Source organism: Diadema antillarum, unplaced genomic scaffold (genome assembly GCF_040938485.1).
Source record: "Diadema antillarum isolate AM-2024a unplaced genomic scaffold, OU_Dant_1.0 seq00000616_RagTag, whole genome shotgun sequence".
NCBI classification, from domain to species: domain Eukaryota; kingdom Metazoa; phylum Echinodermata; class Echinoidea; order Diadematoida; family Diadematidae; genus Diadema; species Diadema antillarum.
The window spans coordinates 512,589-530,626 of record NW_027271540.1 but is presented as its reverse complement, the minus strand read 5'-3'; the positions used below and the strand labels follow the sequence as shown (position 1 = coordinate 530,626).

Sequence of the window (18,038 nt, the reverse complement as noted above, 5' to 3'; positions counted from 1 at the left end):
TACAATTTTACAGCTTCCTGCTTTGTGACTCAGAGATCCTACCTCATTGAGATTTAAACTGCCTACAGACTTCATGAGGGCTCAATCTGGCTTGGTCTCTGGATCAGAAACCTGAACATTGCATCAACTTTGACCTCTCATTTCTCTGAATATGTTCTCGCAATCCACCTTTCCTGAAGCATTATCCATAAATACATTCATTCTAGACATCACTACATGTTACACCAGACAGCTTCAAACTGCCCCAAACAAACTACATGCACATTGGCAATTTCAGCTCTAACCAAGGCACTAAGTTTTCACAACCATGTCAGCAATCCAGTTTACAAAGCAAGCACAAGACTCAGCTTCACATGACAACACTAAATCACAGTACAAGTTCAGAGGACCTTGCTGTTTGACACACTGACTACGGTACATTCTACATGGGAATCAGCTGGCAAACATTAGCATTCTGATTACAGAAAGCTATATATGAAGAACATGTGTATGAACAATTTCCAACTGAAAAGTGCAGTGAAGCTTATTACTGGACCAACTTCATTTACATTCTTACAGAAAATTCACAATTTTTTTCCCCAAAACATTAAACTCTTGGTTACATAACACCAATCTAGGTCATCAATCAAAGTTGTGGGTGGTGATGGATTGAAAAAGGGAACTAGGTGATGTTTTCCAACAGACTGAACACTGTTTTCAACGGTCAGCTACATCTTGACTGCAGAACAGAGTACCCAAGTGTGACACCATAGTCATTCATTACCATGGAAACTGTTTTTAAACATCACATAACCCAAATATCTGTGAACACAACAGATGCTTACCATGCTCGAACAAAAGACTGTGATATCATCACTTTGGTACTCATAAGAACACAATACATAATTGTTTCACAATAGTGCTTTCACTGTTGGGTGCAGAATATATATTTTTTTCTTTTCTTTCTCTTTTTTTTTTTTTTAAGGGGCAAATTATCCAGGTGCTGTCAACTACAGACAGCACTGTTTGCTTTGGCATGGATCTCACAATTTGAGACTTACATGGAAATTACTCCTCAGAATTAAAATGATGACCTCATTGTGAAAAATTACAAGAGATATGGCATGTACTTAATTTTCTGAATAATGAAAGCTTCACAGCACTTTTCAGTCTGGCTTGCACAGCTTCATTCAGGGTTGAGTATGGTAACACCTACTTCTGGTAATATTCTGTAGCACAAGTCTTATAGAAATCTACTTTGACTGAACTCAAAATGCAGTGGCTGTATGGTTCATACATGACCAAAATAATGTGAAGACAGTTAACACTTCACTTAGCAACTCTTCATATTAGTTTCACTGCATCTTATACATATGACAAAAGCTCTTGAATAGGAATAGAGTGACGGTGCTACATTGCGACAGTGCAACGTCAGGTTTGTGAGAACAAGTCACTTGTGCCACAGGAATACAAATGATATGGGACTACATACAGAGCAATTGTCACAAGAGCTATCAGAATAAAGGATGCAGGTTAAACAAAGTTCTAGTTGATCTGCACTCCTCAAGGAATTTGTCGTCATGAAACAAAATCCTCACTTAAAGTTTAGTATTGGTTCCTGGGAAAAAAGAAAAGAAAATGGAGTAAAAATGGAGTACATTTAGTTTACCATTATTCAAACCCCGTAGTTTTAATGCCAAAACAAACTTGAGGCAAATTCACAAGACATTCAACATTCAGTGTTTCCACATAGAGTGGATGAGTGGGACATGAGATATTGAGTGTTCCAAAGAATGTGATTCATACCAGCACTGACACGCACACTAATATTGACAAAGAATTACACAAACTAAAAGCCACAACCTGTCCGCATTACACTGTACACTTGACACTGAATAATTTGAGGTATGTCCTTTTCCTTGTTGGAATACACCAACACTTAGTGTTTGAAGTGCAATTTCGACCAAAATCGAGCCAACATCCACCATGATTCTATGTAGAACATTATATAGATTCTCAGATGAAAGAATTTCACAACCTGCTGTAATACACCATGTATCCATCTCTACACTACCGTAATAAAAATAATCCTTTTTATTCTTGCTTCCATATTAACACACTTGGGTATAGCATCCTGCACTCAAGCCAACAAGAAGCGCATCAAAGTTTCCAATCATCAGCCAAGTTAGAAACATGCCTGTACTTGAGATCAAAATATACAAATAACAGAATACAAAGAAGTAACATAGTAACGGCATGTCATTATCACCAGCGGTCTAGGTACACACAGCAGAGATTCTCCATACCACTTTCAGGCTTGGGAATTTCAGCCAACGCGGTGAAGCTGTGTAAGTTGTCACATTTACGCAAAGCTTTACTTACTGTGTCTGATTACTGGTACCTCACCATGAACAAGGATTCATAGCAAGATATTACACACACATACACCCAGATTTACGTGTCCACTAGAATAAATAACTTGTACACAAGACTGGCTACGCATTTAAAGTGTATAAATACACCACCGGACTTGCTGTCCTAGTTACACAAGAGGTACAATAACCCATTACAAAAACAAAACCTACAATATTTCCAGTATTCCATACAGACATCTTTTCAGTACTATGTCCTAGATTTCTTCAATTGTTAGTCTTACTATACAAACATTCATCCCACTGTCCTTCAGCTTGCTCAGATCCCTGATCAATCAATGAGAATCACTTCCTTGGATTTCTCTCCGCTGCTTTCTCCTTTCCTCCCGTAGTCTTTGGCTGTACATACAAATAAAAGTCAAGATAAAACTGCAGGATCTCTTCCATATATCACATTATCAAGATATACGCAGTTCTCAAATGCACAAAGGGCCCTTTGCATGCATGTTTCTGGACACTTTGCTTCATAGTGGCATAAGGATAAAAGTACATCACCTAATTAGTCCACAGCATGGCTACATGATAAGAGCTCTATGTAATGTATATAGCTCAAATATCACAACTGAGGCCATTCATAATGGCGCATTCCTCTGCACTGATTGACCTCATTTTGTGTGTTCAGACTCTTTTAATCACTTCTTAAAATATCTTACTTCCAGTTAAGTCTTCCCTTGGCTATTGAAATTAAACATCTTTGTCTATTCATACGAAACCTACCGTATATTAGCATGATCACAACTTTTTTTTTTGTAATTTCCTCATTTTCCTAAAGTGACAATATTCTAGTGAAACCATTGTTTCATGCATGAAGAAATTTACATGAGCAGGCAAATTGAAAAATGGATATGGTAGAAAATAATTGGCAGAGGTTAGTTTGATATTCTTCAGACCCACTTTCAATGCAGAGTGCAGTGAACATTCAACATTTCCAAAATGTTACTTTTACAAATGCACACCATAATTCGGGGAACTAGGCAAGACACATGCAAAATATGATGCTTTGTCCAGGTGTGTGATGTTATCAGAAGCATGGCTGCATGATGCTAGATTAATTTTGCAAGAACTCATCAACTATTCACAACCATTGATGAAATACTATTTACATCATTCAAAATTCCACAATTATTTCTTTTGAAATGTAGATTTTATCTCCAAGATACTGCATGACAAAGGCCGGCAGCATTAATTAAAAAAATTAAAATCTATTACTTTAACCCGTTGAGGACGGTTTGATTTTGCTACAACACGCATTTCCCATAGACACTTGCCCGAGTATACTCGGGACTCGTCCTCAACGGGTTAACAACCAGAATGCAGTACATTTTTCACCATTTCCTATCTTTTCTCACTTTTTAGTACATGATAAGCTCACATGTAATGAAGCTAATGCTTCCCTGTTTTGATTTCAATGAATAAGCTACTCATGAGTCACTAAAGATTACTGCAAAAAAGTACAAACTGCTTAAATAGTTGACGTAATTCATTATACTATGGAGAAAACTCATTTGCAGCTGGACTCTCACAAGAACTGATAACCCAAGAAACAACCAACATGCATATTCAAATGTAACTTTAGATGCAAATAAAACCAGTATCTCAACATTTTGCTTTAGCCATCCAAATCCCTCAATGAACATGGTTACAATACACAGGTTTACCATTCATTTTCACATGGGATTAGTCAACGGGCAATGAGATCAATACTCACAACATGGTTCAAACATGAAAACACTTCAATTTTCAGATCAAATTTACTGAGGACTACAACCCTTGTATCTGGGTATCTAGTATGATCTTGTAAGATATGGGCATTTCCACAGTAAAAGGATACATTTCAGGATGTTACTTTACTTTATATTTCCAATGTGCATTACCCCCCCCCCCCTCACAAGATCATCTCTTAGAACACTTTAATAAGAGATAACTTTGCCCCACAACTGAACACTTTCATAAGAGATAACTTTGCCCCACAACTGCTTCAAAGAAAGTCTATGAGAATTTTGCCAAATTGGAAAATTTACGGGTAACATAACACTGAACAAATATCTATGTACTAGCATATGGTGGTCAAATAAAGAATACTCATTGAAAATTTGGTTTTAAACTGAATGGTCTAATATTGATTAGAAAAGATAATAACAGCTCTGAAATTCTACTGAACATTGTGGAGTTACTAGAGTAGAAGCTCATCTATATTGGAAATTCAACTGAAATTGAAATCCCACAGCTAAATAGCTTGTATTGAGATCAAAAGTTTAACACCAATTCCAATCGTGGAGTTTTGTCTTTCCAGTGTTGACTGTTACTTGTTACCCCAAAATTTTTGATAGCAGTTTGAACAAACAATGTCTGTGTATTTGACAAGAATTAGAGGGGCAGATTTCTTAGTCTGAGCGAAGTCACAATGTTATCAATAACTCCACGAAGTAATGTAGCTTGTGAACGACTGAAACGTCTACCCTTGCCGAAGCTTTCAGTTTGTCTACAACGCAGGATATTAAAGAGCTCAATAATCTGTTTCAATGGATCAGATAGCAAAGGACACAAGATTCCTCAATGATTCTGGGTGACAGTAAAGCTTGTTTTGATGCTTACATGCTGCACTTGGTTTTTTTTTAATGCTGTTCTTTGTATAGAAAAGAAACATATTAAGATAGATATGATGAACTTTTTCCTTCATTGTGTGTTTGAATATCTGAACCATGATGACCTATCCTATACTGGCAGAATGACAATGTTTATGCCCAAAACTTGCTGTTAGTAGTAAGGAAAATAAAAGAGCTTCGTGCACACCTTTCACTTACCCTGGCCGGGTTCCCCCTTCAACAAGGATGCTTTGCTCTGAGAGGGACCTGAAAGGACACAGACACAGTCGCATCATATACTACTATGACTTCATTATATACTATTTCATCATCATATATCACTATGACCTTATTATATACTACTATGTCCTCATCATATACTACTATGTCCTCATCATATACTACTATGACTTCATTATATACTATTTCATCATCATATATCACTATGACCTTACTATATACTACTATGTCCTCATCATATACTACTATGACCTCACTACATACTATTTCATACCTTATATACTATTTCATCATCATTAACCACTATGACCTTACTATATCTATGTCCTCATCATATACTACTATGACCTCATTACATACTAGTACTATTTCATACCATATCATATACTATTTCATCATCATAAACCACTATGACCTTCCTACATACTACTATGTCATCATCATATACTACTATGACCTCATTACATACTATTTCATCATCATACAAAACCACTATGAGCTTACTATATACTGCTATGCCCTCATCATATATTACTATGAATTCACATAAATTATACTAAATATATCCCTCACAAATCACTTCTTGTCCTCTGATTGGTCGAGGGCCATAAAAGTGACAAAACAAATTCCACCAAGAAAATCCTTATCCCATCAGAGTCCATCAGACTGAACCACTGGGAGATTAAGGAAAGTTTTAATGGCTTCTGTAAGAGCTCGGATGTTGGTCCCATGTGTACCCTTCATATCTGGAGGGTATGATAAGTCACACCTACTTACCAGAGCTAGAGATGGCACTGGAGGCATTGCTGAGCATGGTGGAGTAGTAGTTACTGCTAGTGGGCTGACCCCCAGAGGAGGAGGAGGTGGAGGCAGCGCCAGAGCTCTTGCCTCCTGCTAGGACCTGGGGACGAGAACTGCCTGGAACCACCTGCACGTTACCCTGTGGTATCGGCTGCACAGCTATAGGTAGAGGAGAAGAAACTACATTAGGGTTCAAAAGTCATAGCTACTCATCATCACATCCTCCAGACATCAACACATTTTCAATTTGTCATTAAAATTTTTGCTAACTTTAAGGAGGCAAATTTTGAAATACAAATGAGTGCCTCTTTAATTTAGGTAAAAGACTCACTACATCAAGCAAGGCTGTTTCAGAATACTAATATTTGTAATTAGATGGTATGCCACTGGATATCTTGTAAGTCAACTAAACGCACAAAGTAAATCTCTTCCAGTTTGTACACATGCCAAAACAAATATCCATTCTTTTCATCATCATCTTTAAAGTTTTCATGCTTATCTTGCATAAAACAAGAATCCCATACCCATAAGTGTGACCGTAATATCTAGGCTTCATTCTCAATCTCACAACGGTGAAAACAAATGCTGGCAGTCCCAGGTCAAACAAGACTGTAAAAAGGATCGCTTACAAATGGAGTAAAAACCTTTTAATACCTCACTTCCACATTCTTACAATTTCTATGAAAATCCATATTTAACTTCATGCCACATATATGGCTTTCAAACACACTATAGAGGCATAACACATATTTAACTTCATGAAAACTAGCAGAAAACACAATACATAATTCACTCTTTAGCCTGGCAGAGTCTTGATTCATGTAATACGTCACATAGCAGCAGCTTTACTTCATGTCACAAAAACACTTCATGATTTATCATTCAAAAGAAAGTTTACACCTGGTTTTCTCCTGTTCAAGAAAACCAAATATCTGAAATGTAAGACAACATTGGTAGTAAATTCTTTTTGCAATATTAAAGAGCAATATCAGATTTACAAAGTGGAACACAACACAAGTGGCATCACGACAACAAGAATCATCGTACTAACTAACACGCCTTCAGTCAACACGCGATGGCATGTTGAGTACAGCAAACTGAGCATCATGATTTGAAAATCAAACAAACAAAAAAACATGAAAACACAAGAAATGTGAAGTAATGTCAAATGCATGAATGGACAAATGAATGTAAATGGCCTGGAAACACAGCACCTTTAAAACCCTTGGTAATAGTAAAGTATGTTAATAAATGTTGTACATTTTGGAAGACACAATATGTCACTTTCCAACAGGTAATTTTTCTACACAGTTAAAGTGGCAGTAAATACGGAATGTGTCATGTTTCTTTGGAGGGTCAATTATGTTTAGGGTAGTTCCATGTCAAGCCCAGCTTAGAGACAAGAGTTTGTGATCCACCACCAAACACAAAACAACACAGAACACAGCTAATAAAAGACAACACCAAAACAACACAAAACATCAAAAGGGCACGCAATACCCAAGTTAATAGTTTGCACACTGACATCAAACGATGGTAAGCACAAAACATCTGATAAGATGAGCATAAAACTCGACTAATGTATGCTGCAAAGATATACAGATATTTATGCTTTTAATTTATGCAGGTTCCCAACAACAAAAAAGTCACAAGAACTCATCAAAGGCTTTGTATACTTAAGCCTATCCACCTGAATATTCATAATACTTATCACAAACTGATTAAAGTCATTATTCATGCAAAAGTTCTTTGTTGTTGTTGTTGTTGTTGTTTAAAGTTTTTTTTTTTAATAAAAAGAAGGAGGAAGAAAGGTGCCAAAAGAAGGTATCAAACCCTGAACAGTTTCAGGAAATGGTTCACGTACCAGGTAATTCAATCTTGGCTACACATTATTCAGTTTTTTCCTTTGGACTTTGAGCATTGGAAAACTCAATACAATAAATTGGCAATTCCTTACCAGACAATGGGATAATTTCAGCATGTTAGCCTGGCTGTAAAGGGCAGACCTTTCTTCTTCACTGTTTGCATTCTTTTATGCAGTGAATATCAATTGTTTTCAGAAGATAAATTTTTGAAAAGACCAGTACAAAAACCATCACCTAATGATAGCGATACAGAGATTTGATACATCACTCACAAATTACACAGAATTCACAATACTCAAACATAAACTTAAATCAACATTGAATTAATGTACAATGATTCCTTGAATTATCAGGAGGGTTAGTGTTTGATGAATGCCAAGTATCCCCTGAAAAGAGACAACATAAATTTTCGTATATCATTCTATTTTTTTGTTCCATTCATCACCACCATGCCACGACTTACGATCACACTCTCAATACAGACATGTACTAGGTAGACAATTACAAAACATGAGGTGTAGGCTAAAAGTATGTCACCAATACTAGAAGTGATTTCAAACCACTAATATCACACAAAGGTGCACAGGGCAACGAAGTGTTCGTCAGAAGTGCAAAGAGCCGTCTCCAGTTCTCAACTCCAACACAAGCACAATGCATGCAGCACTGTTTTACGGGTGCCAAAATGATCGAGTGCTTTTCAAGTACTTCATTTCTATTGCCTTTCTTGAAACAAATAATTAAAGCTTTTACTTCTTGTCAGAAATGCTTGATAATCAAATTTGAAGCCAGCTGTAACTTGAGTGCGTTCACAGCACACATATACCCAAAGAAACAAAAGTTGTCGATAATGATGATTATTGCATGAAAAGGAATGTAACAGAAGGGTTACTTTGTCATAGATAATGAAAGAGTAAAATAATAGGGGAGCAAATTAATGTTTTGTGTTACAAAACCATGAGAGGAGAAAGGTCACATGTGAAAAGAGATGCATTTTTTTTTTTTTTTTGGACAGGGATTCTTTTTTTGCAAGAGAAAAGGGTTTTTTTTTTTTTTTATTGAGCTTTGTGAAACTTGAATATACGATCTTATTAATAAAGACACTCTTTGTTTGTCAAGTATTAGATTCCCAGAGTACTGTGAATTAGGAAGAGGAGAGAGTCGTGGTTTAGCTTCCGTTCCTCCCGACGACACACTTACTTTGACCGAGGTGTGTGTGCAGCCCAGAATACTGAGCTACCGTGTACTGACCCGTGGGGCGGTAGCCGGCATAGTTGGTGGCAAAACTTCCCCCAAAGCTGCTGGCACTGCTGTACTGGGCGTAGGGATTGTGGCTGGTGGGTGCAGAAACAGCTCCCTGAGCAGCCTACCAGTAAAACATAACACAAGGTGTTAGGAAGATATTACAGTTACTGTATTTTCATGAAATGGTACACATTACCAATACTTATATTTTTGAAGTACTCAGCAATCCGCAACATCTGAACATGTTTCAACATCATCACACATTTATTTTTGCACTATATTCTATGAGCTCTATGAGCTGGAGATGATGACGTTCCATACTGCCAGACATGCAAAAAAGAGTGTAGACACCATAATCAAACTCAAAATACTACAGCAAATTCTTCAAGACTAAGCCTCGATAACAGTACTATACCAAATCAAAGGGGTATGTGGAACATCTACCTATGACATTTGAATATCATCTGTACACTCAAAATGTCCACAATTTTCTGCTGCACAAAATGTTACCTACACTGGTATTTCCACATTTAAGAAAAACATTGAAACATTGAAACATTGAAACAGCACTCCGGCAATCAAGCACTCACAAAACCACATATTATCTCTTGTTCTGTTTTATTTAATCCATGTATAAAGCAAACAAATGATTAACATCCACTGACTAAGAGCTCTTCATTTTCTCTGAAACAAAATGGCTCTTGTGAGCAGCTACTTGAGTTTAGATTGACATGAAGGGATAATACTTGATTTAAGCACAACTTCCCAGCAGGAACAAAATGATAAAGAATCATCTACAATGCTGACCAATCATAGAGAGGACACAAAATCCCTAGGACATGATTCTCTTTTTCTCTTGCTACCCCTCCTACTGTTAGACTTCCTACCTGGGCCTGAGGTGGTGGCTGTGTGGCAAGCCTGCTGAGAATGCTTCGCTCCGACATCTGGAGGCGGGCAGCCACAGGAGGAATGCGAGAGAGAGTGGCTGGTAGGCGGGCTACATCTGACTTCATGTCGCTTAGCAACTCCTCCAGCTGATTCAAAACTGCACATGGGAGAAGACAGTACATGAAGGGTAAAACATTCATATCTGATCTACAGATGAGGTATTAAGGAGAACCACATGACTTCAAACCCTGTACAAAGTCCACAGATTTCAGCACCTATATCTGGTTACCATTCAGTTGGTGTCACTGGTAAATTCTTATATCGTTCTGTTTTGTTTCTTAATTAGATTGTTTCCACAAGTCTGCAATAATTTGCTTCCACATTCCTCCTTTCTCCAAAGAAAGAATAGTAGTGCATCTATCTGCAGCACTGAATATTAAGATTGAAGCACAAAAGTACTGCACCTACCTGCAACACTGAACCCAAGAATACTCAGGCAGGTGTCTATGGGAAATGCGTATCACAGCAAAATCAGTCTGTCCTCAACGGGTTAAGATCAAATCTGATAGTGAGACAGGGCAAGGTAGTATTAGGGACTGTATAGTTTTGGTTGAGGAGAGGATTTAGCTTTGACCGTCTTGCAAGATATCTAGAAACCACTTTATAAACTGTTACAAAGCATACAATTCTTTTTCCCTCACATTGCTCACCTTTGTGAAGCACAGCATTCGCTGGTTTGTTACCAGCCAGGGACTCCTTCGAGAGATGTTGGTGGCTCTCTGCCAGACATTCCACCTCAGCGAAGCGAGCATTGAGAGCCATGGCTGGATGGTTAGGATCCTGGGTTAGGTTGAGGTAGGCTGCTCGTCTCAGCTGTTCCTCAATCACTAGACCTTGCTCCAACAGCTGTGAAATTGAACACATGACAAATCTCACTCGCTTGCCTCTTGCCCCAGCTGCTTCCTCTTACAAATAACGGCAAAGATAAGAAGAAAGTCTATGTCTGATCAAGGTATTGCCACTCTCAGTGATAAGTGTGTGTGTATTACTCTACTGTGTGTGTTACTCTTTATGTAACAAGGCTTCATCAAAAGTAAGTATTTGCAAGGGTTCTGACTTGCAAAACTGTAATATGAGCTGCTTTATTTCAAAGATTCAATGTAAGACATGCATCCTGCACAAACACATAATTATAATACTTCACTAGTTTACAATAAATCAGGCAAAGGAAATGCAAATGTGAAACTACGCACAGTGCATTACATACATAATCCCATTCATGAATGTCTATTTTTGTTTGAGAAAATACACCTGCTCAAGAAGCTTTGCAAATGAGAAATACAAGCTGAAACTTTTCATGAGAAAAGGAATCTAACTATGTCACGCAATGCACGTAATCAATGCAATGACCCTGCATGGTTCTCTTACCTTGAACCTACGAGCAAGAAACTTGTTCTTGATTTCAAGGTAGTTTCCTTTGCCTTGATCTACTTTGAAGGGCTCGTTGAGGATGGCATAGGCTGGGTCATTCTGGATGTCTTGCCAACGACCATAGCCATGTCTGATGAAGGGTACATGATTAAGGTCATACACAAGGAAGGTTCAATTACAACTATCAATTATCCTGATGGTTGTTCCAAACAAACGTCAAGGGTTGAATGACATTAAGGCTTTCAACAGCAGTTAGTACGAACTCATCGCATGTAGAATTCATATTTCCTGGCCCACCATTGCTACATGGCAGCTAAATACACTGTATGTGCATGGATTGACATGACAGGAATAATAAACAGAATTATGCATATGTGCCATACACACTGCCATTGGGAGGATAATAAAATGCACTGCACGTACAGAGGTTTGTAGATGTTTCAATCTTGTATCAAAACTATGCAGTGAGGTTGTCATACAACGAAGACTATCAGACTCCCCCTCCCTAATATACGTATAATCCAAATTCTTAAATATCATGCTATACAGTCAACTCCTATTATAATGAAGTCCTCGGGACCAGCCGTTTTCTTTCACTATGTAGAAATTTTATCATACGCGAACAAATAAAAAATAAAAGACATAGAGCAAATAATTTTGGGGCCTGAATTTTTACTTTGTTGTAACCGGAATTTTGTTATAACTGCGTTTGTTTTAACAGGAGAGCATTGTATAAGAACTGTACAATAAGATAACACATGGACACATTTAAATTCATCTCACTACAAGTCAATCTGGATGACTTCTGATTTCCTCACAGAGTCTCACAGTTATAACAAAAGACACCAGCTGAAAGCTAGCTGCTGAAAAGGATACTTGACGATGCCATGAAGGAGCCAGTAGTCATGCTTCCTATGCCAGATCTCTGACTCATTATCACACATCTCTTTAGCTGCACGTTCCTCATTCAGCCACAGTGTATGTAGCTCTGTGAAGCCACCATCAGCGATGTTGAAGACAAACGGTCTCTTCTCAGGTTTCTTCACAACTGGCTTTTCTGGTTTCTCTTCCTTCTTAGGCTTAGTCTCAGACTCCTCCTTCTTCTCCTCCTTCTTCTCCTCCTTCTTCTCCTCCTTCTTGGTTTCTTCTTTCTTGCTCTCATCTTTCTTGGCCTCCTCCTGTCCATCTTCTTTCTTTTCTCCTTCCTTTTCTTCCTTCTTTTCTCCCTCCTCTTCTTTCTTCTCTTCCTCTTTAGCCTCCACCTTCTCTTCTTCCTTGTTGTCTTTCTTCTCCTCCTTGGAGTCCTCCTCTTTCTCATCTTTGGATTCCTTTTCTTCCTTCTCTTCATCTTTGATTTCAGCTTTTTCTTCATCTTTCTTTTCTCCTTCCTCTCCTGTAACAGTGGAATGCATTGAGGAAGACAGTTCAACACATAAATTGGAGAAAAGAAACTAGCACAAATTTTGATCAGCATGAATTTTAATATGCCAAGAAGAAAAGCATCCAATATACAGATGTACATTCCTACAGAAATCTGCAAAGTTGCTCTGATATAAACAGTGATACAGAATTGAGCCTTTCTTAGAATACCGTGACATACAGTTTCATACATTACAATCTGCACATATTTGCAAAATTTCTTTGTATAAAACAATTCAAAATCAGAATCCTAACGTCTCCCCATGATGATAAAATTGGAGTCACTCCTATTTTCACTCATGATTTCAATTTATAAGGTCTCTAAAAAGAAAATATGATAAAAAAGAAGTGCCTGCCAGAAGCATATTGTCATGACTCCATTGGGAGAGAAAATCAAGATCTAGATTAAGGTAAAGCTTGATAGTATGTTCTTATTCTTGCAAAGATGCAAAGAAATGTCGACATCAAAATCTCACCTTTTGCTTCTGCTCCGGATTCATCCTTTACGGCAGCTTTCTCCATGTCTTCTTTCTCTGCCTTATCTGTTTCATCCTTCACTTCTTTCTTCTCTCCCTCCTCATCCTTCTTCTCATCAACTTCCATCTTCTCAGGCTCCGTGCTTGTCTTCTCCTCATCATCGTTCACTTCTGGTTTCTTCTCCTCTTTCTCGTCGACTTCCATCTTCTCTGCCACAGCCTTCTTCTCTGCCTCAGCCTTCTTCTCTCCCTGATCTTCTTTGTCCTTCTCTGGCTCTGCCTTAGCTTTAGCTGCTTCAGTCTTTGTCTCAGCTTCAGCCTGCTTGGTTGCCGCTGCCTCCCCATTGCTGGCTGCAGCAGCCTTTGCCTCAGCATCGCTGGTCTTGGAGTCCACAGTGCTAGCTGGAGAGGCCACCCGGGCTGGGGTTGGAATGGGGGAGGAGGTTCTGGAACTACCTTTGCTAGATGTTCCTTTCCCTGTCAGCTGGCTAATCAGCTCCGGTAGACTAACGCTGCCATTGATGGGTTCAAACTCTAGCACCTATGCAAAAACATGACATCATAATCACTGTTATGGACACACAAGCTTGCTTATGAAAGGTTTTCCTCCTTAAAGAACTCTGCAAGTTATCTAAATAAGATTTTAAGACACAACAGAAATATGAAAATTTGACAATAGTTTCAGTGCTGCAGTGTATCTAAACTAAAACAGCATGTCTTGTCCCAATAACTGGTGAAGGCATAGTGGGAATTAGCGAAATAATACCATCAACATCACTGCAATCTCCAAGTGGTAGTTTCATAAGCACTGTAAGTCCTCGTAAAATCTCACAGTGATTTTCTTACTGGCAAAGACAAGAATCATGTGATACTTCTGTAACTAACCTTTTTCCTGATGAGGCTCATGACACCAATCCTTGTCAGTACATGTTGCCGTGACAACCCCTCCCTTGGGACACCATCAGCAAACGTATCAGCTCCATCAGAGCCTGGCTCACACAGATGTCTCATGAACAGAGACACATATGCTCTGTATGGATAAAAGGTATGACAAATTTTGAGGATGTGTTTTCTGTTTTCTATAGAACCAGGTTACTTTTTAAAAGCAAGCAAACATTCAGAGCTGAATGAACTCAGTTCTTGTCCACAGTGGAAGACGGCAAATGAGTTAGATTGCTGAGTTCATTCGTTGAGTTGATTTATTGAGTAGATTTGTTCAGTAACATAAACATTTACACAACAGATACATGACTAGCAGTAGAAAGCCGAGATATGTGTTTGCAAGTTATTATGACAGAAAAGCAGCCATAGCTGTGACAAGTGCAAACACTACTTCTCAATTTACTGGGGAAAATCATTAAACTTCTTTTGAAGCTACACAGGTCACTATTTATTTGCCATAGTTTAAAATCAGAAATATACAGCAGCATAGACATGCAATTTCAGTCAAACCTTAGGTATTAGCACTCAAACTTATAGTGAAAGAGTTAAAGGCTGTAAACTTAAAAGATTTAGCTCAGGTTAACCCACTGAAGACCAGTCCTGAGTATACTCAAGCAGGTGTCTATTGGAAATGCATGTTATAGCTAAATCAGCTCATCCTCAATGAGTTAATACTGTAAAACGAGAAATGTTCGCGCGCATTTTAATTTCGCGAATTTCGCGAGCGCCAAGATTCGCGAAATTCAAATGCACGCGAAATTTCTTATCTACATTGTATGCATTGAACGCAAGAGGCAATTCGCAAAAATTTCTTGCCACGAAAAAGGCCGTCGGTTCCAATTCGCGAAAATTTCGTGCCGCGAATATATCATATTTACAGTACACTCTTCCTTCCAACTAAAGTGCCTCCTTACCTGAAGTGTCTCTCTGGTTTGCCCCTCAAGTCTCGGACTAACCACTGTGAGTTGTATGGGTCTTGGGGTGGCATACCCCATCGCATGATGGCATTCAGGAAAGCCTTGCGCTGGCGGGCACTGAACCCTAGCACCTGAGAACACACACCAAAACATCGCATTGTAACAACTCAATCACATACTATCAATTAAACTTCAATTACAGTAGCTTCTAATGTAGTTGAAACTCAAGAGAGTATTGAATAAGACCCATAGAATATGATGTATAATTGAGTATCTGAATATAAGAACGACCCAAGTCCATGGTAGGTCATTTCGAGCAAATTAAAAAAAAAACTTCATATTTTTTCCATTTGTCCAATAACAATCTATTCAAGTATGGTGGTAAGGCAACACTGTAAATACATATCAATATGTACATTATTATCAAAATTAACATTCACGTTACTTGTGGGGGGGGTCTTTTTGTTTGATGCGACTTGGCTCGTTCTTTGAATCATGTGGACTTAGGCCGTTCTTTGATGCATATGCATGATAAGACTGCCATAGACTATTGGTATAGTCTGGTAAAATGAATAAATACAGGGGAAACTCGGTATAACGAACACTGCTATAACGAGATATCGGTTATCACGAGGAAATTTTCCCAGTCCCAAATTTCCTTCCACACAAGTCTATGTAAAATGATAGCAAGATCAGCTATAAAAAAATAACTGCTATAACGAGATAAAGTTTGTGATTTCCAAACAAAGAAAAATATAGGCAATCAAACCTGTTATAGCGAGGTAAAGCAAATGTCTTCGGGTAAAGCTTTACTTTGCCTGTGCTATCATGTTCCAAGATTGTAAAGCTTGATGTGCCAAAAACAGTCTTGTACACAAATATTTTCTTCAGTGCACTCTACAGCTAGCACCGCATGTTGTACGTATATGTGTGTGTGTGCGCACACTGATACATGCAGAAAATGTGGTGGGACGGCTGTAAGTATACATGATATCATCATGACGTTTAGCAGGTGTGAGGCAATCTGATGCTGTGATCGGCTTTCTACGTAGGGAATTCCCCATCTTCACACACACGCAGTCATAATGTACATACAGAATGTGTCACATACACATACAGCATTGTGCAGACCATATTCAAGCTTTCCACACACAACACACACCCATACCATAACCACATACCAATCCACAGACGATCTTGACACAATCGCGTGCTATATTTACAAATTCAAACATCTACAATTGATAAGAAACACATTCTTGATATTGGATTTCATTGTCGAAAAACATCTTCTTACCCATAAAGGTGAGCAATTCCCTCACACACATTACCAAGTTATCAGTATTGATTGAAAGATGATGGGTAGTCCAACATGTGCAAATGAATGTCTTTATGTTATGCTTTCTTTTAATGCCTACTGGAGTACTGATATAACGAGATATCAGCTATAACAAGGAAAACGACTCGGTCCCGACCATCTCGTTATATCGAGTTTCCCCTGTAATAGAGTTGTGTTCCTTTATCTGCTCTAAGTCAGTATGGTCTACAAAAATGTAGTTGCCTACTATGGTACAATGTTCCTTGAGGATGTCTGTTAATTGGATTGAGTGTGTGTGTGCATATACATGTGTGCATTAAATGAAGGCTCTTATTCATGTTATGCTAACAGTTCAAAACTTGCGAACTCTAGTTATATGAGCACATAATGCTCTCTTTTCATTTTCTTGACGCCCTGACCCAATCTAACTCCCCATCCAAAGCATCTAAAAGTCACACAAGACACAGAAATACAATCACATACACACACTAATCAACACTCAAATCAACCCATGGAAGACGAGTCCCTAGGGACTAGTCCCAGTATTGACCCATTCGGGTTCGTTGTAGCACTGGGCGCAGCCATTAGCTCAAACTGCGGTGTCCCAGCCTACCCCCTCCTCTCCCCCACCCCACGGCAACATGTTTATCGTGCACTTGTAGCAGGAGTACGCGCACATGTAACAAAGGTTCGCGCGCTAAGCAAGCATTCGCGCACTCAGTACGAGACGCCTATTGGCTAAAGCGACCATGCATCAGTTTTTCATTCCGTGCACGTGCTAATGTAGGAGGGGGGGGGGGGGGGGTCGGCCGGGACACCGCAGTAATGGCGCTGCCCATGCCGATAATACACAAACCGCCTCACAGAATCGGTCAATACTTGGGCAGGTGTCAGTGGGAAATGCGTGTGACAGCAAAATCAGCTTGTCCCCAACGGGTAAATTATTGTACACGAGCAATGGCATCGTGACTGGACAACTATCCTTTAATATGAATTAATTAATGATGGTAAAACTAATCATTTCCGTTGCAATCAGCAAAGCAGTCCTGGCATTAGATATACCTTCTGTATAATATTTAAAATTCAAAACACATACAATTAGTCATATATGCATTAAAAGATGGACTAAACCATGTAAAAGGCACCTCCAAAAGGGCCTTCCTCTTTATTATGCAAAAAAAAAAAAAATGACAGGTTCAATTCAGTTGACCTTACATTGAAATTCATTTGTTTGTTACAACAATGCAACAATAGTTTTGTTACATGTAAAACGTTAAGACGGCTAATGCACTCAAAAGGATATTTGGCTGTGACCCATTCTCCTCACCCACTGCATCTACCCGCGTATTTTGTGTCTTCAAGTAAAATAATAATGCAAGAACACACAGTGAATCCCTTAAAGCCATTGTAGTTCAACCTTGTAATACAAAGCAGGATTAAAACTTGTGAAAATTCCATAAGGAAATTTCTCTACCTGTTATCAAGCTCAGAGTCAAATACTTT

The 18,038-nt window shown here is 38.5% G+C and overlaps 1 protein-coding gene across 1 annotated transcript in view; it reads right to left on the bottom strand.

The window, feature by feature from the left end:
- Positions 1-771: 771 nt before the first annotated feature.
- LOC139735980 (chromodomain-helicase-DNA-binding protein 4-like) overlaps positions 772-18,038 on the bottom strand; it is a 53,724-nt gene continuing 36,457 nt past the window's right edge. The window contains exons 28-38 of the mRNA XM_071646734.1: positions 15,215-15,348; positions 14,244-14,388; positions 13,359-13,899; positions 12,340-12,856; positions 11,461-11,593; positions 10,743-10,938; positions 10,032-10,189; positions 9,100-9,265; positions 6,014-6,196; positions 5,216-5,263; positions 772-2,750 (exon numbers count right to left, since the gene is read on the bottom strand). Coding sequence (XP_071502835.1) covers positions 2,683-2,750; positions 5,216-5,263; positions 6,014-6,196; positions 9,100-9,265; positions 10,032-10,189; positions 10,743-10,938; positions 11,461-11,593; positions 12,340-12,856; positions 13,359-13,899; positions 14,244-14,388; positions 15,215-15,348 — 2,289 coding nt within the window. The 3' untranslated portion in view covers positions 772-2,682. The remainder of the gene's footprint in view (positions 2,751-5,215; positions 5,264-6,013; positions 6,197-9,099; positions 9,266-10,031; positions 10,190-10,742; positions 10,939-11,460; positions 11,594-12,339; positions 12,857-13,358; positions 13,900-14,243; positions 14,389-15,214; positions 15,349-18,038) is intronic.